The sequence below is a fragment of the Trichosurus vulpecula genome, chromosome 2 (assembly GCF_011100635.1).
Source record: "Trichosurus vulpecula isolate mTriVul1 chromosome 2, mTriVul1.pri, whole genome shotgun sequence".
NCBI lineage: Eukaryota > Metazoa > Chordata > Mammalia > Diprotodontia > Phalangeridae > Trichosurus > Trichosurus vulpecula.
In genome coordinates, this window is record NC_050574.1 from 249,309,718 (window position 1) to 249,333,766 (window position 24,049).

The window sequence follows — 24,049 nt, forward strand, 5'->3', positions numbered from 1 at the left end:
ATAAAATTATGTTATTAACTACCCACTTGTATTCATTTATATAATAAAACTGAGGAAAAAGGCTAACTCTAAAAGGCTGTTAAAAGGCTAGTTCTCTCTAAGGGCCTAAATGGGAAAGGGAGAAGCAGAGAAGTATATAGTCCCTTGTTTCTCAACTGTTATTTCAAATTTGCTTCTATTTTTGGTCCATATTTAGCAAATCAGTAATTAACCTATGGTCAAAAAAATTTTGTGATAGCTGTGTTTCAATATAATTGGCTTCCTTTGTAATCTTAATGTTATTTTGTGCATTTAAAAACATTCTGAGAAAGGGTTCAAAGGCTTCACCAGACTACCAAAGGAATCCATGATACAAAAAAGGCTAAGAATCCCTGTAAGACTAGAAGTTGCAGGGAAAGTGCCATCTTGCGATTTTACAGGGTGCTTCTTCATCTGGGAGTTACTTATACTGAAGAAATCGCAGGTCTAGTCCACACCCAAATCCTTATCACATTTCATAGAAGTCATCTTTATTAACAAAATTGCATCTGAATTATTGTTAAATTAATATTTCACTTTTTCTTAAAATTTTAGATTCATTTGAGTGGATTTCTTCCAAAGCTTGACTCTGATCATTCCTTGACAAGTCTTTCAACCCCAGAAAGGAGTTTTATTTTTATAAATGATCGACCAGTACATCAAAAAGACATCTTAAAGGTAACCATATTTTGGAAAATTAAAAAATAATCTGGTACAAGAATCAAAACTAGATACATTTTCATTTACAGAGACTGAATCTTTATTTTGTGGGGACTAGAATTCTTTAAAAAAAACTTCCTTTGAATCATGGAACTAGTGGCTTTGGGACGTTGGCTTTTCTCTGATCATATTTGTTTGTTTAAATTTTCAGAAACAATGTAAAGTCTCTAAAGAAACTTTAGGATAGAAATTGTCCCTTTATGTTTTATCTGCCATCATTTCACTTTCTTTGATAAATATCTTCCTGTGCTCATTATTTTTAAATTGGTGCCACCTCTGTATTCCAGTTAACTCTAACTCAAATTTACTACATACATTTGTAGTTAATTCGACACTACTACAGTGAGAAATGCCTGAAAGAGTCAACTCGTTCTTATCCAGTCTTCTTCATGAAAATTGTTGTGCCTGCCGCTGATGTGGACGTAAATTTAACACCTGATAAAAGTCAAGTATTATTACAAGATAAGGTAACATAATTTCATATACATTTTTCATGCTAATTTATGTTAACTCTTGGCTGTGGAAAGATAAAATGTGAGTCAGAACTTGATTGAAGTTTATAAACTTTTGAAAGGCATGACTACAATGATCCCACAAGATCCTGGACTTAGAGAAATTGAGGCCAAATTTGACCTCCTTCACATAATTTCACAGAACTTTCATTTACCCCCTTCTTCCTCTGTGCCTGCAAACCTTTCTGTACTCCATATCAGGAAAGGGAAGGAAGAAAGGTAAAAGATGATAAAGGAGAGAAGGAGAAGATAAGGAAAAGAAATGACATGGGGAAGAAGGTATCCTTTGAAGTTTGAAAAAGATAGTTTTAGTATAAATAAAAGAAAGTACAGATTCAAGAAGACTTTTGTAAAATTCGTTGATTCATAACAGGTTATTAGAGAACTTTAGGATGGCTGCTGAACTAAATTCTTAACCTTTTCTGTAGATGTTATGATGAGCAATAATGGCCTTACACAAAATATCCTTTAGTATGATTATCAAAAACAAAATATTGGGCTACATGGTCTGTGAAACTGACCTACTAATTTATGTTTGTATTGTTCGGTATGCCTAAATGCATCTAATGTATAAGTTGAAAGGTAAGAGATTGCAAAACTGACAGGTCTTATGAAAATGGGGTTTGTACAATCATTCTATAACTGCAGGTTTGTACACAAATGTTTTCTTATTTTTGTCATATTTCCTACACATATATTAATTATTTTATACATGATTTATTCTAACATTTTATGACTTTTGTTTTTAGGAATCTGTTTTAATTGCTGTTGAAAATGTGTTGACATCATGGTATGGACCACTACCTAGTACAAATTCTCATGAAAATAATAAAGCAGATGTTTCCTCAGTTGACATGGCTGTTAACAGAACAGCACTAACAGATGTGCATGTTAATGAAATGGAATCATCTGGAAATAGTTATCCAAATGTTGATATTTCAACCCTTTCATTCCAACATGACATGCAAAATTGTGAATCAGGAAACAACACTGAGGTCTGCTTAAAGCATCAGATAATTTGTCATGATAATTCTCATGGTTTTGACGGTGAAATTTCTAGCACTGATAAGGCAAATCAAGATACACATCAAGACATCTTCATAAATAATTTTTCATCATGTAAGGATAACCAGGGCCAACATGGTGAAACGTCTAATCTAGATGCTCTAAAGCACATTCAGTCTATGAATGGCAATGGAGACAGTCCCATTAATGAGATAGAAACAAATGAGGAAGCCACAGTGTCTGAAACATCTTTTGAAATCTGCGCAGATGACTGGAGTAAGGGAACTGCACTTAAAAATTCAGTAGGAAAGAACATTGAACCTGTGAAAATTTTTGTGCCACCAGCAAAAGGTTTAACATCTGATGTAAATATAAGTAATAATCAACAAAATCCTGAACAGAAGAGTCCTAGTAAAAGCCCCAATAAAAAGAAATCAAATGTGATAGATGACAAGTATGGGCAGCTTACAGCCTATGATTTAATTAGCAACCGAACAATTAAGAAACCTATTTCAGCAAGAGCCCTTTTTACTCAAGATCAGCGTTCAAAATTTCTCAGTGAAAATTCAAAGACCCTTGTAGAGGATATGACAGTACAAATTGAAGAACTGTGGAAGACATTGAGTGAAGAGGAAAGAATGAAGTAAGTTTCCAGATTTTACATGTGACTAGAATATTTAGTTGTTTCCATTCTATATGACTCATTAGGTGAAAAAATAAAATAAATATTAATTACTTATGAAAAAATAAAATGGAAAATGATTTTCTGGCACGTCTAGAGTCCCTTCCTGGCATTACTTTGTTTCTAGTTTTCATTTTTTATTTGGTGCAGGCCCTTTCTGTTTTCTGATTTAAGTTTGATGGTAGAGATTTTCCATTCTGCTTTTCAATTTAAAAGCATCGTTTTCTTTATTATTTGTTTTACTTAAATGATATATCATTCCACTAGAACTAGATGTGACACTAATCTAGACAAAAGAGTTAATTTCCCAATATTCTATGTAATTGCATGATGTAATTCTGGCTTAGTTATATTTCATATCATCAAAATTAGAAACTTTTAAAACTATAAATCAATAGTTCTATTTATCTCTGTCTCTGCATAGTAGCTGCCCATTATGACTGAGCACAGAAATCACCATTTTTAAATTACAAGACCAGACCAAATATTTAAAAAATAAAATGGCATGGTGTTCTTACTTGATTTAGAACAGAAGTTCTTAACCTTTTCTGTGACAAAGTTCACATCAGTACTACCAGTGTCTGGACAGATGGCAAGAATGAGACAAAGCTAAGGGATAAGAGACTGGACCTAACAATGTTAACCCGACAAACTGATATATTTACAGAAAATGATACAGAACTGTCAGAAAAAGGAGCAAGCTGGACAGTGGACAGAATTCCAGTCCCAGAATCAGGAAGGCCTGAGTTCAAATCCAGCTTCAAACAATTACTAGCTGAGTCACTTAGCTTCCTAGTTGTTGTGAGGGTAAAATGCAGTAATATTGGTGAAGTACTTAGCATGGTGCCTGGCACATAATAAGTACTACATAAATGTTTATTCCCTACTCTACCCACAGACAAAGTAGAAAACTGATCATTTAGATAAACCAAATAATTCCAGAGAGATACGTTAACTCATATGCAATCAGAATTATTTGCCTTTTCTTCTATTTCCTCTCCTAGTCAGTTCTAGTATTCCAGCAACACGACAGTGTGATAAATAGTTGAGCTTTTGTATACATAGATCTCTTTTATATAGAAAAAAAATTTTTCCTGGAAAGTAAATTAAATCAGATTATAAAACTATAGAAGATACAGGTGAATTTTTGTTCTTTCTCTTTCCTTTCTATTCACCACTACTGCTGTCTCTAGGTGGCCTGATTTATTATTTTTCTCAAGTGTGTCTACACTGACTAAAACCTTTAATTAAAAGGTTAACATTTACACTTCTAGAATTTCCATTTTAGAGAAGATTTTACTTAAAAGTTTTTTGGAGATGTTTCTTCTTTTTAATCAGGTAAACAAAATGTTTAGATCTGCAATTTAGGAAATATGTCTTTTTGGCAGTCTGGTGAAGCCTATATACTCCTCAAAATAATGTTTTTAAATGCATATATTAAATTCAGGATTACAAGGGAAACCAATTGTAATGAAATACAGTTATTAGAATATTTTTTAAAAGTTCATAGACTCCAAGAACCTCTGATTAAAATAGGCTTAGCATATTTTGCATAATGCAACACAACAGAAAATGAATACTTCAGTTGTGTTTATTAGACTTGCCTTTCTAATATCAAGATGTTCACATATTGTCAGATAATTGGAGATAAAATGGTGGCTTAAAGTACATGCATATACAAATATTTGTATGTGTATATGCATGTGTACATATATGTATATATACATTTGTGTATACATCTACATAAACATATATATGGTATATTCTAAATTTTTATTATAAATAAAATTCACAGAAAAAAATCCAAACAAACCCTAGTATTAAAAGACAGTCACTATTTTACTCATTCTCCATTTTCTATATTTCAGTGTTTTAAGAAATCCCTTTTCTTTATGGACATATAAATATTTGTGGGAATGAAGAACTCCACTATATCCTATCTTTTCTTTGTGTAGCAGTCAATAGCATCTAATATTTTAGTAAAAAATTACTAGAATCCAATAAATATTTCCTTTTAAGTTTATACCCATTTGTTAAAGTGTCCCAAGACATCTCAGTGATAATAGGGAAGTTTTTTTTATATCCTGTGATCTCTTTTTATGCAAGCCCTGGCATGGAGAATCCTCCTAGATCATTGGCTAGCCAAACTCCTAAAGTGGAAAGCTGACTTTTCTTATAAATAAGTTCTGTAAAATCAGAACAGGGTACCAAAGTGAGAGAAAAAGTTGTTTTCCTTTAGAGCCAACCTGCATCTTGTCAGCTTCTGTCTTGTATAATATAAATTTTAACTTAACCTTCTTTCATTCCTTCTTCCTCCTGTCTACAGTTATTCCTGCTTAATAAGCTAGGTAGGGAGGAAAATTGAAAGTTTTTGTTGTTTTGTTTTTCCCCTTAAGGCATGTGATATGGTGCTTTAACATTTCAGAATGCGTATGTTCTTTTCGAGGGGATAAAATCTCTTATAATAAGTTTTAATTTAGTGTTTCAAGGTGTTTTCCTTTGTATCAACTACCAAAGGACAAGTAAGTTTTCAACTAATGTAATTCTTCTATGGAACTACTATATAAGGTCAGCTGAAATTGCTCCTTAGCTATATATACATACTTGGACCATTAGAAACTTTGTGAGTTTTTCTTTATAGAATTAAAATTTTCTAAATTACAAAGTAATGAACTACTACAGAATTATTAGTTTACCAGAAAGCAATGTGGAAATTTCATAAATCTCCCAAAGAATCAGTAGTTGCTTTAAAGCCTAAGTGAGTAAGTGGAAGGAAGGAACATTTATTATATACCAGGCTCTGTGCTAATCACTAGGGATACAAAGTAAAAACAATCCAGGACCTGTCCTGTAGAAGATTGCATTTTAATTGAGGAAGTTGGCAGAAATAAAGAAGTGTGGTGTTCAGGATGGGGGATATTGTGGTTTAGAAAATCGTAGGGATTATTAGGGGAGTAAATTGACACACTCTTTCTAGTAGCAATGGCAGTATTGATTCCAGATGAGGGAGATTGGGGGGAGGGAAGAATCAGAGGGTACATGGGGCAGTAAGTTGGCAGGTGAGATGGCTGTAGAGTAAATATGGCCAGAGCTGGCCGTGATGTACTGGGTCATGTGAAGCACTCAACAGCAAGGATGGTGGGATTTCAGGATCAAAGTTCTAACAGTATCTTAGCTTGAAAGGTTTTATTCAAGGTGACTCAAGATGATTCAAGAGGCAGGACAGAAAGCAAAAAGACATATTTCCTAAATTGCAGATCTAAACATTTTGTTTACCTGATTAAAAAGAAGAAACATCTCCAAAAAACTTTTAAGTAAAATCTTCTCTAAAATGGAAATTCTAGAAATGTAAATGTTAACCTTTTAATTAAAGGTTTTAGTCAGTGTAGACACACTTGAGAAAAATAATAAATCAGGCCACCTAGAGATAGCAATAGTGGTGAATAGAAAGGAAAGAGAAAGAACAAAAATTCACCTGTATCTTCTATAGTTTTATAATCTGATTTAATTTACTTTCCAGGAAAAATTTTTTTTCTATATAAAAGAGATCTATGTATACAAAAGCTCAACTATTTATCACACTGTCGTGTTGCTGGAATACTAGAACTGACTAGGAGAGAAAATAGAAGAAAAGGCAAATAATTCTGATTGCATATGAGTTAATGTATCTCTCTGGAATTATTTGGTTTATCTAAATGATCAGTTTTCTACTTTGTCTGTGGGTAGAGTAGGGAATAAACATTTATGTAGTACTTATTATGTGCCAGGCACCATGCTAAGTACTTTACCAATATTACTGCATTTTACCCTCACAACAACTAGGAAGCTAAGTGACACAGCTAGTAATTGTTTGAAGCTGGATTTGAACCCAGGCCTTCCTGATTCTGGGACTGGAACTCTGTCCACTTTCCAGCTTGCTCCTTTTTCTGACAATTCTGTATCATCTTCTGTAAATATATCAGTTTGTCGGGTTAACATTGTTAGGTCCAGTCTCTTATCCCTTAGCTTTGTCTCATTCTTGCCATCTGTCCAGACACTGGTAGTACTGATGTGAACTTTGTCACAATTTTTATCATCCATGTGGTGTACAAGTCCCTTAGATTGAATAATCCAATATATACTTGAGTCCAACATACTGTTGATTGAGGGTTCTATAACATTAAATGCTACCCACAAACATGCAGTTACCACCTCTTCCTTTCCTTTGTCCACTCCCTTTTCTCCTCTGCATCTTCCTAATTGCCGTTTAATGTGATTACTTTTAAGGGTGGAGATCCCCTCCTTTATCTTGGCCCATTTATCTCAATTGAAACTCATCCAGTTTCAGGTTCTAAGTGTACTTGAAATAAAGTTTTATTGTGAGCATGAAGTTCTCCGCCAGTTATCTCATACTACTAGTAGATCTTTGATGCTATTGATCTCTAATCCCATGTAGCAGCTCCTGATGGTTCCAGCCTCATCCCAACAAACGCAAACAGAATAGTACTCTGTTTCAGTTTCCTTAAGAAGTAAGTTATTTTTTGGAGTGAGCAGTTATCTATACCAAATCCAGTGGCTTTTATTTACCCTCATCCTCTGACCTCTGCAGCATTTGACATTGGTCACTAGTAACTGTTTTTGAAATTCATACCTTCATGCTACTGATTCTCTACCTTCCTGGTCACTCTTTTTATGTTTCTTTTTCCTCCATTTCCCTGGTGTAGATGTTCCCCCAAGATCTTATTCTTGAACTTCCTTTTTCCATCTCCCTGGGCTTTTATCCACTTCCACAGCTACAACTACCACATCTCTATCTTAGTCCTGACTCCCTTCATGTCTTCGTTTCCAGTTAACTTAGGGACATTTTCTTGGTGTCCTATTGTACCTCAAGCTCATCATCAATAAAGCCCAACTCATTTTTTAAAAAATGAAACAACAAAAATGCTCTTTATTCCAGGTTCTCTATTTCTGTTGATGGCAGCATAAATCACTAAGTTTGGAAAACTTAAAATCAATTTAGATTTCTTCCTTTCCCACTCTACCAAGTTCTGTCGGTTGCCAAATTCTCTTTATTCTAACTTCATAAGAAATATCACTCGACCTTCTTTACATCCCAGGGCCAACTCTAATTAGGCCCTGATTGCACTTCACCTAGACTATTGCAGTAGCCTTCTCGTGATCCCTCCAACCTTCAGTCTCATCCTCTCCGATTGTTTTCTCTACATTTCTGTCAGCGATCCTGCTAAATTCATTTTTCATCTCCTTAAAAACAATTGTCACTGATTCCCTGCTACTTATCAAATAAAATCCAGCCAGGCAAGTCTTTTAAGCTCTCTGTAATCTGTTTCAACTCTGTGTTTCCATCCTCATCTTCCCTACTCTCACAGGCTTTTTGTTCTAGCTGAATTGATCTTACTGTGTCCTGAAGTAATCTTTTTGTTTCTCATCTATACACCTTCATTCTTATCCCAAAAGTTGAGAAGCACTTCTCCAACCTTCTGTTGAAATTCTTCTTGTCCTTCCCAGTTTAGTTACCAACTTCTTCCATTAATTCTCCCCACTCAGAAGGAATCTCTTATATTTGTATATTACCAAAAAAAACCAAAAACTCTTTACGTTCTGCCTCATTTAAAATATTCTCATTTGCATGCGTTTGTTATGTGTCTTGCTAGACTATCAGCAGCTTGAGGACAAGCATTGTCTTATCTAAGTTTTTCCCATAGTCCCTAGCAGAGTACCTTGATATGAGAATCACTTAATAAGTTTCAGTTTGAATGTATTGTTACATTGGATACCCCCGGGATGCTTTTAAAATAATTATCTCATTTGATCCTCAAAACAACTTTTTGAGGTAGGCGCTGTTATTATACCCATTTTATAGTTAAGGAAACTGAAGTTAAGTGACTTGCCCAGGGTCATAAAGCTATTAAATGTCTGAGACTAGATTTAAACTCAGGTCTTCCTTTCTTCAGGCCCAGTGCTTTATCCAGTGCACCACCACGGGATGCACCACAAGGTGGTAAATCTACCATAAGAATTCTTCTAGAAATAGAATTGCCAGTTTAACCCCACAATTTAACTCCACAGTGACAAATGTTCCATCTGTCTGTAAAGGAAACTTGGACATTTTCTCTCCCTTTTTCCCTTCTGATCCAAGCAAATTCTCCATCACTTTCTGCAGCTCTAGAATTAGGACTTCTACATTTTTTTGGATATTATTAGAATTACCCAGGGAGATGTCAACAAAAATTACAGTGTAAAAAGATACAGATAGGTTATAATCTGCATTAAAGTAAGGAGTATTGGTATTTCATCTAAACATGGAATAATGGGGAAAAAAATCTCTTTGAGTGGTGACTTTGCTTTTTATCTTCTATATTAAGGTTAAATTTATTTTGGAGGATATGTATAGAAACATGAAGAAATGATTTGCAGCTTGGAATTAAAGACTTTACTATGGAAAATAAAGGGAAATTTTTAAAATTGCTGTCTGAAAAAGGTAGGGGGTAATGATTCCAGAATTATTGAGGCTATTCTTTTGCAGGCTACATGAAACTATTTAGGTTTTGCTGGTTCCTACCTGTAAACCACTGCATCCTGACAGCATTCTAAAGACTTTGGAAACATAGTAGAAATGCCTCTGTCACTGTAGAGAAAATATAAGGTTCTTTGATATAGATTTAAGAGGTGTATGGGGTATCTAAACCCCCATACTAAGTTCTCGTACCTGGGCAAATGGACACTTACTTTTTGGACTGGATGGCTCCCTCCAACATGCTCTTATAACTTACCTAGATCTAGGCTCCTAGAGAAGGACTACTGCTATGAAGTTACACATGTGATTGTATCAGGGATCTAGGGGCAACCCTGTTAAGGGGGAAGTACATTCTCCCTCCTATCCACTTTAGCTCTTGATCTCCACTGGTGTACTTCCATTTACACAAATCAGCTACTCACAATGATGATACTTTGATATCTTAAACATAACCATTTACTTAGCACAAAGCAAAAGAAATAATATCACAGGTACTATTCATATTAAACAAATGCAGAAATACTAAATATATCACAATCCACATATAAACTGAAGTTTCACAAGAGGAAGGAAAACTCGTGTGTTCAGGGTGACTTATAACTCTGGACTATAGAATTTTATATCATTCAGAAACATCTACATCACACAAAACCACTCTGTTAACTGCTTGTCTGCTGGTCTCTCTACCCGCCAGCTAGGCAACTCTTCTCTTTCGTACTTGAAACTGAGTTCAAATTAGCCTCAGACACCTAGGAGTTCTGTGACCCTGGACAAGTTGCTTACCTTCTATTTGCCTCAGTCTCCTCAACTGTAAAATGAGGATGATAATAATAGCACCTACCTTAACAGGGTTGTGGTGAAGATCAAATCAGTTAATATTTGTTTTTTTAAAAAGTGTTTAGCACAGTGCTTGGCTCATAGTGGGTGCTGTATTCTGTCCCTCTCTGTCTCCAGCGTAGCATTTACAAACTCATTCAGTTTATATTCACCATTACAAGAGCATTTGAAAAGTGTTATATTTTTGAATTGGCCGGCAATTCCCTCTAAGCCAGAGAACTGCAAATATCATCCTACGGGTTATCTCTGAGCAATACAGACCAGACCACCTGGCTATTTACTGCACTATCCAGTCACAACAGAACTCAAAACAGCCCAGCTTTTCTCTCTAGGCAAGGTCAACCAACCTCACCAACTCTCCACTCGCCAGGATCCTGAGTCATTATTAGCTCTCCTATATAGCAAGGCAGATGTGAAATTTCCTTCCCCTTTCTGCTTTACCCTCTTGAACCAGAGAGGGTAGCAAAGAGCAACACTTATTTCAGTTTTCTTAAGCTCCAGGTATTAGAGTAAAGGAGTTTGGAATTAGGCTTTATTCAGTTAATAAAAATAAATAAGTAGCAGCCTAAGCCTTCTTGTCAGCTGACTGCTCTTGCTGCTGATTTCTTCAAAGAGCTCCCGAAAAACTATTTTTTAACCCCCTGTTGAGTCTTTCCTCTTCTGACAAATCCTTCATCCTCTTCCCTTTACCATCTTAGCCTCTCCAACTTTTTGGAGGCTTTCACTTAGGAGGTCCATATTTAATCATCCTCCCCAGCCCCCACCAAACTTTGCCATTTTCCTAACTTTCTATTCCTTTTGAGGGTCCCACTCTACACCCTCTTTCCTACTACTCAAATAAAATCTGTTGCCGATTATGGTTGATTCTACCATTATAACATTTCTTACTAATGCCCCCTTCTCTTCTCTGACACAGCCACCATTCTAGTATAGACTCTCATTACTTCACCTTTTTTTGTTTCTCTGTCTAAAATCTCTCCCCATTCCAGTCCATCTTCCCACTCAGCTGTCAAATTTCTAAAGCACAGGTCTGATCATGTCATATACATCTTGTCCCCCCACTCCCATTTGACAAATTCTAATGGCTTACCCTTATCTCTGTGATCAAATATAAAATCCTCTGTTTGGCATTCAGTGTCCTTCATAATCTGGATTCCCACCTTTTGGTCTTAAACCTTACTCACCTCTAACTGTTCTTCATTCCAGTGACAGTGGCCTCCTTGCTGTTCCTCAAACAAGACATTCTGTCTTCCAACTTCATGCATTTTCATAGGCTGTCCCACATGCCTGGAATTCTCTCCTTACCCATTTCCACCTCTTGGCATTTCTGGCTTCCTTCAAGTTCCAGCTAAAATCCCACTTTATACAAGAAGCCTTGCCTGATCCTTTTTAATGGTAGTGCCTTCCCGCCATTGTTTTTCTCCACTCTGTCCTGTATATAGCATGTTTGTACCTAGTGGTTTACATGTTGTCTTCCCGATTAGATTGTGAGCTCTTTCAGAGCAGCTCCTATTTTTTGCCTTTCTTTGTATCCCCATCACTTAGCGCAGTGCCAAGCACATAGTAGGTGCTTAATAAATATTTGTTGACTTGACTTGGAATAGTACCTTATACAGGAATAGGATAGGATCAGGGCTTCCGAGCTGCTTGCTGATATTCTATTTTTAAAGGGTAACAGGACTGGGATTTCTTGCCTATTTGCCCTTCTTCAGCAGATTAGAATCTAAATCCAGGCAATGTGCCATAGATTCCCTCTGCCACTGGGAATTTCAGTCAAATGAATGGTAATTTGGAGATTCATTTGGAGGAGCCATATCATTAACTCATTTCTACTGTTAATTTGGTATTTTAGACACCAGAGTCTATTAAAATTTAGTAAGTCAAAGCTATCTAATTAAATGTTGTCTTTATTCCAAAAACATCCTTTAAATAGCTTGCTTATTGGTAAGATCAAAACCACAATAGTGTTAAGGATTAACTTTTTCCATTCAGGTTAATAAATCCCTTAACTACATTAACTACATAGGTAGCAGCTGTTTTTTATCTCAACATTTACTTAATATTTTCTTGGACATAGCGTACTGTTCATCCCAAGGAACTAATTAAATTGACTACTTGAGTAAACCTAAGATTGATACCATATGTGAAAGTTTGAACATTATAATTAATTACAAATGGTGACCTTTTTTGTTGGACTAATTTTCCACCATACAGGAAAAATCCTGAATTTTAATGTTCCAACAACTAAAAATACTTATTTCTATTGTTACTAAAATGTTCTATATTGAAAATCAAGTGGATTTTATATTGCTGCCCAGATCCGGTTTAAGTAAAAGGAGGAAACTAAAAAATTTGCAGATGTGGAATGATAAGCTGCCTAAAACATTTTTTATCTTCTTTATAGTGAAACAGTGCTCTTTGACCCTGAGAACTCTGTTATCCTCTCTAGGTACCTTTCAGAGATGTATATTTAACTATAGTTTTCATAGCAATTTCATTTCCTAACACATTTCATGTACTTTTCCACTTGAAGAAATTATGTAAGAAAAATGTTACCGGAGACCACACTTTTTCCTTTCTCAAAATTACTAAGATTTAAAAAACTGTATACATTTATAAATGCTCTGACATTTAATACATCTTTGGTTTACCTAAAAAATATGTTTGAGAAATGTACTGTGTAAAACATATGGTGGACTGATCATATTATAAAAATGAGATCCAGTAAATGGACAGCCTGAATGATTATCTTGGTATTTCTAAGATACCAAAAAAACAGAAGGAAGATTTCCATTTTGTTGAGTAGATCTTCCATAGAGAATTTGTGGGAAAACAGGTTATTGTAATAGCCTCCTTATTGGTCTTTTTGCCTCCTGTGTCTATTCCCTTTCCAATCAAAGTAATACATGACTCTGAAAATATCACCGCTTGAATCAAACACAACATATATGCAGATAAATAAATATAAAATACATGTAAAATAAATACAAAGTAATTTTAAAGTCTAGGAGGTGCTTGGAAGGCTAACAGTGGGGGAAGAAAAGGCTTCTATAGATGATACTTCCACTAACCATGAAAGAATCTAGAATATAAACTCCAAATAGTGGAATTTACTGCATTTCAGTCTGACTGCAGTCAGCCTTGTCTCATAGTACTCCTATATATTCCACATTCCAAATACACTTGACTATTCTCTTACCTATTTTTGTTTTACCCTCTCATATCTTTATACCTTTACTCATACTATCATCCATTCCTACAATAGGCTTGCCCTTCTTAGGCTTTTCTCTTAAAATCTGTTGAAATCCTTCCCTTCCCTAAAACAAGTTCCACCCTCTTCCATGACCAGGTGAAAGTGATATTCTTAAATCTGTCATAGTATCTTGCCCAATCTCAAATCACTTTTCCTTATATTGATTATTTATGTGCATGTCTTGCTATCCTTATTAAAAGGTAAGTTTGATGAAAGCAGGAGTCCAAGAACCACGTGCAACACCTTGCACATGATAGGTGCTTTAATGTTTCTTGAATTGTCGAAGTAAGGACTAGCATTGCACAAGATGAGAAGGTATAGAGAGGTTACTTTTTGTGTCAATGGAAGGAATACCCATACTGGTGATGATAATTCACATTCATATTTAAAAGTTACTAAGTGCCCAACAACCAGGCAAGATAATTAATCATTTTATTAGATGATGATGATGATGATGATGATGATGATGATGATGTTTTGCCAGTGAGGAAAGTGAGAATTCATAGGGTTGAAGTGATTTATCTAAAGAATAGTCAGCTGGTGAATTTAATGGTTGGAATTCAAACGTGGACCTCCTTACTCTAGATACAACTCTTCATGAAATAACAAATTCTCAAAAGCATCATAATAAAAGTATAATTTCAAAATCGGGGTGTTATGGACTTTTCAAGATAAATAGAATTAGAAGCACTTGCCTTTGAGTCAATAATTTTGTTACTTGCAACCTCAAAAGAAGCAAACAGCAAGTAAGAACTTTGAACATAGCTGTAGAAACTAGTGAAATTCTTGGAAATACATTCAATGTATATAAAAACTGCTATCCTCACCCTGAGAGGTAGATAGAGATCTGTCTTTGATGTCAGGGAGATCCTAATTCCATTCCTGCCTCTTGCACATGCTAGCTGTGTGACTTTGAGCAAGTCATTTAACCTCTCAGTGCCCCCAGGCAGATAAATAAGACTCTAGAGCAGGTGCCAATGTACAATGATAGAGTAGGTTTCCTCATTTGCACTGGGAGTTCCCATTGTTGATAAAGTCACAGGTACAGACCTTCCCTAATTCCCTTCTCCCAATTCCTATCCCCAGTACTTCCACCCCCACAAAAAAATTTCATTCTAAGTTTTGCTTTTACTAAAATTTGGAAAAGAGTTTAAATTTACCATGTTACTTTTTAATATTTAGTTTTAGTGATTCCAAAAGAAAAAGTGAAAACATAGTACTGTCATTAGAAAAACGTGTTTACGAACTTTTGTTGTTGTTGTTAAGGAGATATCTAAAGGAATTGTAGGTGTACTGATTACTGATTTGCTTAATTAACTCTGTGGAATTGAAAACACTAATAGAGAACTTGAATGCTAGTAGAAGACATTGTAGTTTCTACACAAAAAATAAACCATTAATATTAATTACCTCCAGCTGCATTGTATTTGTCATTCCTTTATATTTTCTATGTTCTATCAATTAAGACTATATCTGATTATATTCTTATTGGCTGCGTTTTTTCTCTCCTTGTTTTAGATATGAAGAAAAAGCTGCTAAAGATCTAGAGCGCTATAATAACCAAATCAAGAAGGCTACTGAGCAGGGGCTACAAAGAACACCAAAAGACAATGGAAAAAGATTAAAAATAACAGCAGCACAGAATCTGGCACAGAAACACAAGCTGAAAACTTCATTTTCTAATCAGCCAAAACTTGATGAGCTTTTTCAGCCTCAGAGTGAGAAAAGGAAAAATAAGACACAAAATACAAAAATCGTACAGGTTCCTTTTTCCATGAAAACCTTAAAACTTAAGTATGGGAAGTATATGAAGGGTGACTTGCTACATAAAGAAGAACTTTGCTTGATCCACCATTTAAGTTTTCCTGATGCATGGATAATTGCTTCCAAAACAGAGATTATGTTGCTGAACCCATACAGAGTGGAAGAAGCTTTACTATTTAAAAGACTTCTTGAGAATCATAAGCTTCCTGCAGAGCCATTGGAGAAGCCAGTAATATTAACAGAGAGGTAAGTTGTAAAAATATAAATATGCTGGGGTTTTTTAATATTTATTATGAATTTTTAAAACTGAAGTTGTATATACTTAAAGAATATTTTGAATTCTAAGCTTTAAAAAACATTTATTTATGGTAATTGCCTTAAAAATTCTATAGATGGGATGATTTGTAGAACATTTTATAAAGTACACTTATGCATCAAGCTCATTTATCCCAATTCATTAAGTGACTCTACTAGGGTAATTGTAACATACAATGTCCTGCTACCCCAAATTCACCACTGGGAAGTAATTTGGGCATCTTAAGGGAACAATGGGAATTGATTTCTCTAAGCATGAATTACTGATAGCTGGTATCTCAACATATTCCAGTGATTTTTTGTGAAAAACCCCACTATGACACAAAAGTTATGATCTATGTCTTCTAGCACTATTACAGGTCTCTGTTATATAGTACATATTTCTTTTAGAGAGCTAGAATGACTTGGCATGTTATTTGTATATTTATGTATTTTTCAAAATACTGCATGAAATATTGTGTAGCAGTAGATATTCCCATTTTTGGAATGGGCAAAATAAAAGCATTGAGAACTTGAGCGATATTCTAAAGGTCAGTCAGTGTGACCAATGTAAAGTGAGGTCAGCACGTATCTCCTGATTGCAGCCAAGTATTTTTTTCAGGCTATGGTGTCTCTTCTCTAGCCCATATGTTAGTAAGGTCTTCATTTATTCCCTATATTGAGGGGGACTTGGGGATTGGTATGAGAGCACCCCTTTCTGAGAATAATAGGATGGCAGACACACAGAAATCAGCAATACCCCCAACCCAGGAAGCTGTTGCATGATGCAGTCTAGCCAAGATTGACATTGGTTGGCTAAGTGCCAAAGACGAACTTTGGCTACTTCACAGTTTCACAGAGGGCCAACCCAGGCCACACCACTCAAATTCAGCTCGTGACCATCCTTGGCACAAGTGCCACAGGCTGCTGACCTCTACTCTAAACTATGCAGGAAGCTTTCCCTGACTATTAGAGTTATTAGCTATTGGAACAAGCTACTAAGAAAAGTTATGGAATCTACTTCCCTAGAAGTTCTTAAGAATAAGAAGGATACTGTCTCACTTTAATCATTTTGAAAGCCCTGCCCAGAGATTGGAAGTTAAGCAAGATGATGTCTTAAATGGCTACATTATTAATATATTACTGTATCCATTTAAAAAGTACAATGTCACAGGTTTATAAAAGATTTATATATTATATATGAAGAGCATTTTGTCCAGACTTACAAATTTGATTTCAGCGTAGTAGATATAGGCTGCCTTTTATTCCTTTTTAATTCTTTGTAGTGTTTAAGGCATGCTTTCAATATTGTGAGTCCTTGAGAACTGTTACTGAAAATTTGAGTGCTTGTTATGTCCAAGGCCCCATGATAGCAAAATTCACCCATTTAGTACCTCTACATACCTGAGGGCCAGCATAGAAAAGTAGAAAGAACACTGAACTTAGCATCAGAAGACAGAAATTCAAGGCTTGATTCAATCACTTCTGTCTCTGTGACATTGGACAAATCATCTAAATTCTCTGGCCCCATTTCATCATCTGTAAAATCAAAATACTAATACTAACAACTTAAGGGTGTTGTGAGGCCGTTGTACTTTGTAAACCTTAAATAAAGCACTACATAATTGTGACCAGTAATTATTAGAATGTTCTACAGCTTACATACTGATTTTTTTTCACAATGACCCTATGAGATAGATGGTGCAAGTATTAGCCTCATTTTTCAGATGAGGAAGCTGAGTCTTAGAGAAGTGAAGAGCCTGAAATAACACCAGCTAATATCAGAACTCAGCCTCAAAACTATTACTCTTTACCTTACCATACTGCCTCTTTATATAAATAAGACATTGATAGTTTTCCCATAACCAAACAGTACCTTGTATGTATTACAATTACTTAATAAATGTATTGTTGAATTACATTTCTTTTTTACAGTGAGATTCATTCACAAAGATACTTTTAAAATGGACCTTGAGTTATCTTCTAAGGGAGTTGTGGGCAAAATGTTTCATTTTTTTTGGCTTAATTTTACCATATATAATGTGATAAATTAAAAGGCCGTGATTTCTTTTTCAGTCTTTTCAATGGATCTCATTATTTAGAGGTCCTAAATAAAATGACAACAGATGATCAAGACTTCAGTGGTTCAACCTACTTGTCTGATCCACGTCTTACAGCAAATGGATTCAGGATAAAACTGATACCAGGTGTGATGGCATGTTTGCTATTTATTTAGTTTGAAAAAATGAATTCAAATGCTTTCTTTTATAAGCTCCCTTTTGCATTTTATAATTTGAATTATTAATTTCCTTAAATTGCTTTCTACAGTTTTAATGTATTAGCTTTCTTCTCAACGTGTGAAATAGTAGCTATGTAAAAACTTTTCTTAGTCTCATTTTATAAAGGCCATCATACACTCTACAGGTAAGAAAGCATTAATTCCTACTTAGTGTAAATGGATTTGAAACAGTTTGCCTTGTATTCATTTTGTTTTAACTAATCAGATAGTTTTATAATAATCTTTATCATCCTTTTAACATACAGTGGGCCTATTTGTTTCACTTAATGATTAGGGGAAATACTGGCTGAAGAAACAGGATAGACAAAGAAAAATGTACATTTTCTTTTCTTTTTTTAAGTGATTAAGATCCCTCAGTTTGGCCATTACAAACATGTAACCACAGATGAAATTGGCTTACACAATTTATTGAACTTCTAGCCCCTAGTTCTTTCACCTTTCCATGGTCCTATTTGGGAAGAATGAAGTTTCTATTCTTAAATGGATTTAGGTTGGCACTTCTTTCTGGAATGGTGAGGTATTTAGTCCCTTCTAAGATGTTTTTCCTAATCTTATCTCCAGGCTGAATCCTTCAGCTCATCTCCTAATTCTGGACCATACTGTATTGCTTTGCAGCCATTCTTTGCGTCTGCTTAAGGTCTTTCCCTGCTAGATGAGGAAAATACTTTAATGAGCTTTTGTCGTTGAGCTTTAGGATCTTCTATATTGACTCAAGGCCATCCTACAGCTTTCTTCTTTGTCCCTTCAGTTCTATGGTTCAGAGCTCTTTGGAGTCCTACCCTTTCCTTGATCCATTTTTTTCCTATCCTATATGATTTGTTTGAATCATTCAGTAGTGATTTGTTCGAATTTGTCTTAGCCTTTGTTGAAATGAGATTCTTCACCTTTTGTTCTAAGCTAACATCTCAACTTGGTCTCAGTAGCCATGTGGTCTTGATGGTAGATTCCTTCTTTTTCTGGAACTTATTTGTAGACCTTCAGTCCCCTCCAACATCCAGAAACAGACTTCTTTGTTTCTTATGTTCTCAAAGTCAGAATTTCCTTTCTTCTTTTGTTTTTGTTCTTGTTTTCTCTCTAAGAGATAACGTGAGCCCTGTGCTTAATTGTAGAACAGAGATAATTGATGTACTGAACCACTGGAATAATTAAGTAATTAATAATTCTGCTTATTTTCTTTAATTTTCTTCGATACTTGTCACTCAGGTTTCCCAAGGTAGCAGTTCTCTAGAATCTGGTTGTTACAGGTGGTTTAAAGTATCACAGGGTCATAAATGTAGAGCTGAAAGAGAGACCTCAAAGGCTTCTATTCCAAGCCCCTCATTTTTATAAATTAGGAAACTGAGGCTCAGAGAGGCTAAGTAACTTGCCCCAGGTCAAACAGGAGGTAATTATCAGAGGCAGAATTTGAACCTTGGTCTTCTGAGCCTCCAAACAATATATCACATGATTGGCATAATTAACACTAAGAAAATTATCTCCCATATTCCCCTCTTGTATTCCTGTATTCTAATTAATATGGCCTGACTACCATTCTCTGAATTCTCCATCACTCTTGCTGGTGCCTTCTCCTGGAGAATTCCTTGTATATCCTCATTTTCTTCTGTGACAGTTCTCCCTATCATTAGTGGCCCAAATGTCATCCTCTTTCATGAATATTTCCCTGATTCTCAAGACGGAAGCAATCTTTTTCTTGTGTTCTCATAGCACTTTGTATCTCTCCTCTGACTGTTTTCATATCCATTCTCATGTTAATTGCAGTTATTCCAGTACTAGTCTTAACTCTTCTATTATATGTCATATATAATTAATTATATATGTATATATAATTAATTTCAAGAAGGTAACACTAAAAACTGGGGATATGGGGAATGAGCTCTTGTAGAAGATGTAGAAGTTCTGTGCTTCAGAGGAAACTTAAGGATTCTATAACTTACATCAGAGGAACTGCCTGTGTGAAGGAATGGTTGGTAAGAGATGAAATGTCATATATAGAGAGCAAACAGTAGGCCAAATTGATAGTAGTAGAAGAGTACAGGACAGGGAATAATATGAACAAGACTAGAAAATGGATGGGAACTCTGTTTTGGAAAAATGGAAGGATTTAAATGTTAGGCTAAGGATTTTGTATTTCCTCCCAAAGACAATATGAGGGTATTTGAGATTTTTAAGTGGGGTAACAGACAGATTTCCATGTTAGAAATATCAGTTTGGTAGCTGTATAGACAACTGATTGGAAAGGGGAGATTCTAGAGACAGAAAGACCAGTTTCATCATCCAGACAAGAGGTAATGAGATCTTTAACTCAGTTTGGGTGAGTAGAGAGAAGGGGATAGACATGAAAGATGTTGTGGATTTGGTACAGAACTTGGAAACCAGTTGGACATGGGGAATGAGGAAGAGTGGACCCTATCTTTATCATACAATTGCCTGAAAAGTAAAGATAGTACAAGACCCCATTATGTGTATTGCTTTTTTAAATATCAAAAAAGCATTTGATTTGGTAGAGCAAAATGATACCTTAGAAGATATCAACAAGGTATCTCATATCAAAACATCAAAGTCATTCACAGTTCCTTAAATGATAATAACAACAAAAATAACCTTGTTCAAATGCTCTCATTACAAACATACCAGGTAAGGCATAAAACAAGAGATTTATGGCCTCCAGTGGGGTTCACCACTGTATGGAGGAAATCCAACATAGAGTCCAAGTTGAAGAAGAGTTTTCTATGGATGGTGAGGTCCTCTAGATGCTTTTGTTTATGGATGGCATCGTGCTGATTGCTTCCAATGTTTGGAATATTGCAAAATCTTTTTGAAGGGATCTGTAACTGTTCAACATAATTTAACCTGATCATCTGCACAAGAAAAACCAAATAGATAAAGAATATGTATTAGCCAGTTTATAGCATTCACTTTCTATGAACAATCTGTACATCTTGTCCATCAGTCCCTCTGTGACAAATACCACATATAGACAATAAGATGGACCCAAAATTAAGTAGGAGTGTAAAACTGTTTTAATGACCCCAAACTTCTTTCAGAAACAAAGACCCATCTAATTAATACTAGTATTCTACTGGTGGTGTTACATAGTTTTGAGTCGTGAAATACAGTAGACTGAAATACTGACAATGAGTATCATTTGGAAGACAATGGAGAGATCATGATAGGTGTGTTCAAGCTGCAACATGTAACAAATAGGAACTTTCCCTTAAAGAAGAACAGGAGTAAAGGATGTTATCTGGGAAATGTATTATTCAAAAAGATGAATTAGTCATATAGTAAGGGATAACAGTGCTCCGCTGGTACCCTTGTGATGTCAGGAGAAAGTGAAGAAAGTCTCTAGCATGTTGGATGGCTCTTGTATGGTGGATATATGCGAGGACATAGGCAAGATTCACACAGGATATACATATATGGATGACTTATAATCTGCATAATTGGAGGGAACATACATATTGGTGAGAGCACAAATTCATTTGAGTATTTGAGATAGATACTTGGATCTGGGAATTATCTTTTTTAGAGATGATAATTGAACTTATGTCAGCTGATGAATTTGCAGAGGGAGAGAGTGAAGAGAGAAAAGATAGAGCCCAGAACAGTCTTGGTTAGGAACTTGAATAGCAGTTGGTAAAACGCTTAAAGTCACTTTTATTTTAATAAATATCATGGGACTTCATTTTCTCTCCAAAGAAAGAAATGTTCTAAGCAAATAGAATTAGCAAAACAGCAATAACTTAGATGAAATTACATTACTTGAGGCACATGTGGAGTGTCAGTGGGCACCACCTATTAATGTGGAGTCCTGTGGGAAATTATGTGGTCTCTAAGTAAGGGAAAAAAAGAAACGTTTTTCCGAATTGAATTCTAATCAAAGTTCACTAAATGTTTTAACATTGATTTTGTTTTTAATGGACATGTTTTGGAATGTAATTCAGAATTGATGTAAGATTTTATTTATATTTTTTTCTTTATTCCAGGAACTTCAGTTACTGAAAACCATCTGGAAATAGAAGGAATGGCTAATTGTCTCCCATTCTATGGAATATTGGACTTAAAAGAAATCCTTAATGCGGTGCTAAATAAAAATGCAAAGGAAGTTTATGAATGTAGACCTCGTAAAGTAATAAGTTATTTAGAGGTGAATACTAGCATTTATAAGTTGGCAGGTTTTTAGATGGTGAAAGATTTTTTGTTCTGAATTGGAATATTAAGCCATTTGTTTATTAATTGAATGTAAGATTCAATTAGGGGAGAATCTCAGCATTTTAGAACACTTAGTTTATCTACACTAAAGCCTTACTATCATGCTATTCTTAGGTCCATTATATTTGTTTTTTGTTTTAATGGTTTTATTATCCTTGTTAGCTTTTTCTCTTTTTTTTATTCCCTTTGGAGGAGGGAGGCTAGAACTATGATTTTTTTTTAACGTTTAAAATTTTTAATTTCAAATTCTCTCCTACTCTTCCCCTACCCATTAAGAAGGCAAGCAAGATGATACCCATCATACATGTGAAAAAACATATTTCTATATTAGCCCTGTTGGACAAAAGAAGAAAGAAAGAAAAAGAAAGTGGGAAAAAATATATGCTTCAGTCTGTACTCAGAGTTTATCTGTTTTCTCCCTGGAGGTAGATAGCATTTTTTATCATGAGCCCTTTTGAATTGTCATGAATCTTTATACTGATCAGAGTAACTAAGTCTTTCACAGTTGATTATCATCACAATATTGCTCTTACTGTGTGCATTGTTCTCCTGGTTCTGATCACTTCACTTTGTATCAGTTCATATAAGTCTTCCCAGGTTTTTCTGAAACCATCCCCTTCATCATTTCTTATAACACAATAGTATTCTATTACAATTACATACCACAATTTGTTCAGCTGTTTCCAAATTGATGGGCATTCTATGAGGAACAGTGTTATAGACAAAACACCTAGTAATAAAATGCTTTGGAAATTTTGGTAACTAATACCCCTCAGAAGGGACTCAGTAAATGATCTGTCTGTTTTATACTAAATACTATTCACTAGGCAGTAGTGTTAGGGTGAAGTGTACTAGCTAACCTCCAACATTTGTCTCTCTTTACAGATCCATATTTTTTTTTAATAAATGGAAATTTGATGCCTTATTGTGTCATATAAAATGCCGGGGAAAGTATCTTAAGAGTTGTAAGATTAGGATAAAACCAATTTCCTGCTCTGAAAGTAGGTAGGAAAAGGAAATAAAAATATCACTTTGCAGTTGCATAGTGTTTTCCTCCCTAAAAGGAATCATATTAAGTAGTATCTTTTGAAAGTATCTGTTTTTCATCTAAAATACTATGTTAATATAATTAAAAGATAAAAATTGAATGTGTATCCAACGTTTTTTCACCAAATCTGCCAAAATTATGAGTGTATTTCTTTCAAGATACTAATGATACCCTTATGGCTTTTTTCCTTATAGGGAGAAGCAGTACGTCTCTCCCGACAGCTACCTTTGTATTTATCAAAAGAGGATGTACAAGATACTATCTATAGGATGAAGCTACAGCTTGGAAGTGAAATTAAGGGATGTGTTCATGGTCGCCCATTTTTTTATCATTTAGCGTACCTTCCAAAAACTATATGATACTTATAAATTATTTAATAAAACAGAATATTTTGTTTCTTTTTTCCCTTCAGTTAAAAAATATTTTCTGCTTTAAAACTTTATAATCATGTCTTAAGCATTTTTGCATCTTGTGTTATAAATAATTGTTTTTTAATGAAGAGTCACCATTTTGTAAACTGAAATAAATTACACATATGTATAAAAAGTCCAACCTAGATTGATTGGTTCTTAATGTATATAGTAGGATAATTTTTTAATTAACTCTATCATTTATTCATTTTTATTCATTCAGCAAATTAAGTAAATATTTCTTAACCTTTTTGTATAATTTACTCTGTAAGGTATAATCCTAAACATCAAGGGTAACATAAAATATTTGTCATTTTTACTAAATATGATTACAGTAAACTTCATATTGAAAGAAACAGTTTTTACAATATACTAGATCAGCATTGTTCAGTTGCACACCATATCAGTCAGCATCTGCTAGACATAGTTCCAGTACCTAGGGCGGGGTCCAAAAACATCTTTTACAAACTCCAACCTTATC

At 34.7% G+C, this 24,049-nt stretch overlaps 1 protein-coding gene across 1 annotated transcript in view; it reads left to right on the forward strand.

Annotated features, from left to right (window-relative positions):
• The window catches only part of PMS1 (PMS1 homolog 1, mismatch repair system component), a 145,438-nt gene extending 121,730 nt beyond the window's left edge, over positions 1-23,708 (forward strand). The window contains exons 7-13 of the mRNA XM_036747585.1: positions 574-696; positions 1,062-1,205; positions 2,000-2,898; positions 15,060-15,551; positions 17,676-17,806; positions 21,885-22,045; positions 23,353-23,708. Of these exons, the coding sequence (XP_036603480.1) occupies positions 574-696; positions 1,062-1,205; positions 2,000-2,898; positions 15,060-15,551; positions 17,676-17,806; positions 21,885-22,045; positions 23,353-23,517 (2,115 nt within the window). The 3' untranslated portion in view covers positions 23,518-23,708. The remainder of the gene's footprint in view (positions 1-573; positions 697-1,061; positions 1,206-1,999; positions 2,899-15,059; positions 15,552-17,675; positions 17,807-21,884; positions 22,046-23,352) is intronic.
• The last annotated feature ends 341 nt before the right edge of the window (positions 23,709-24,049 follow it).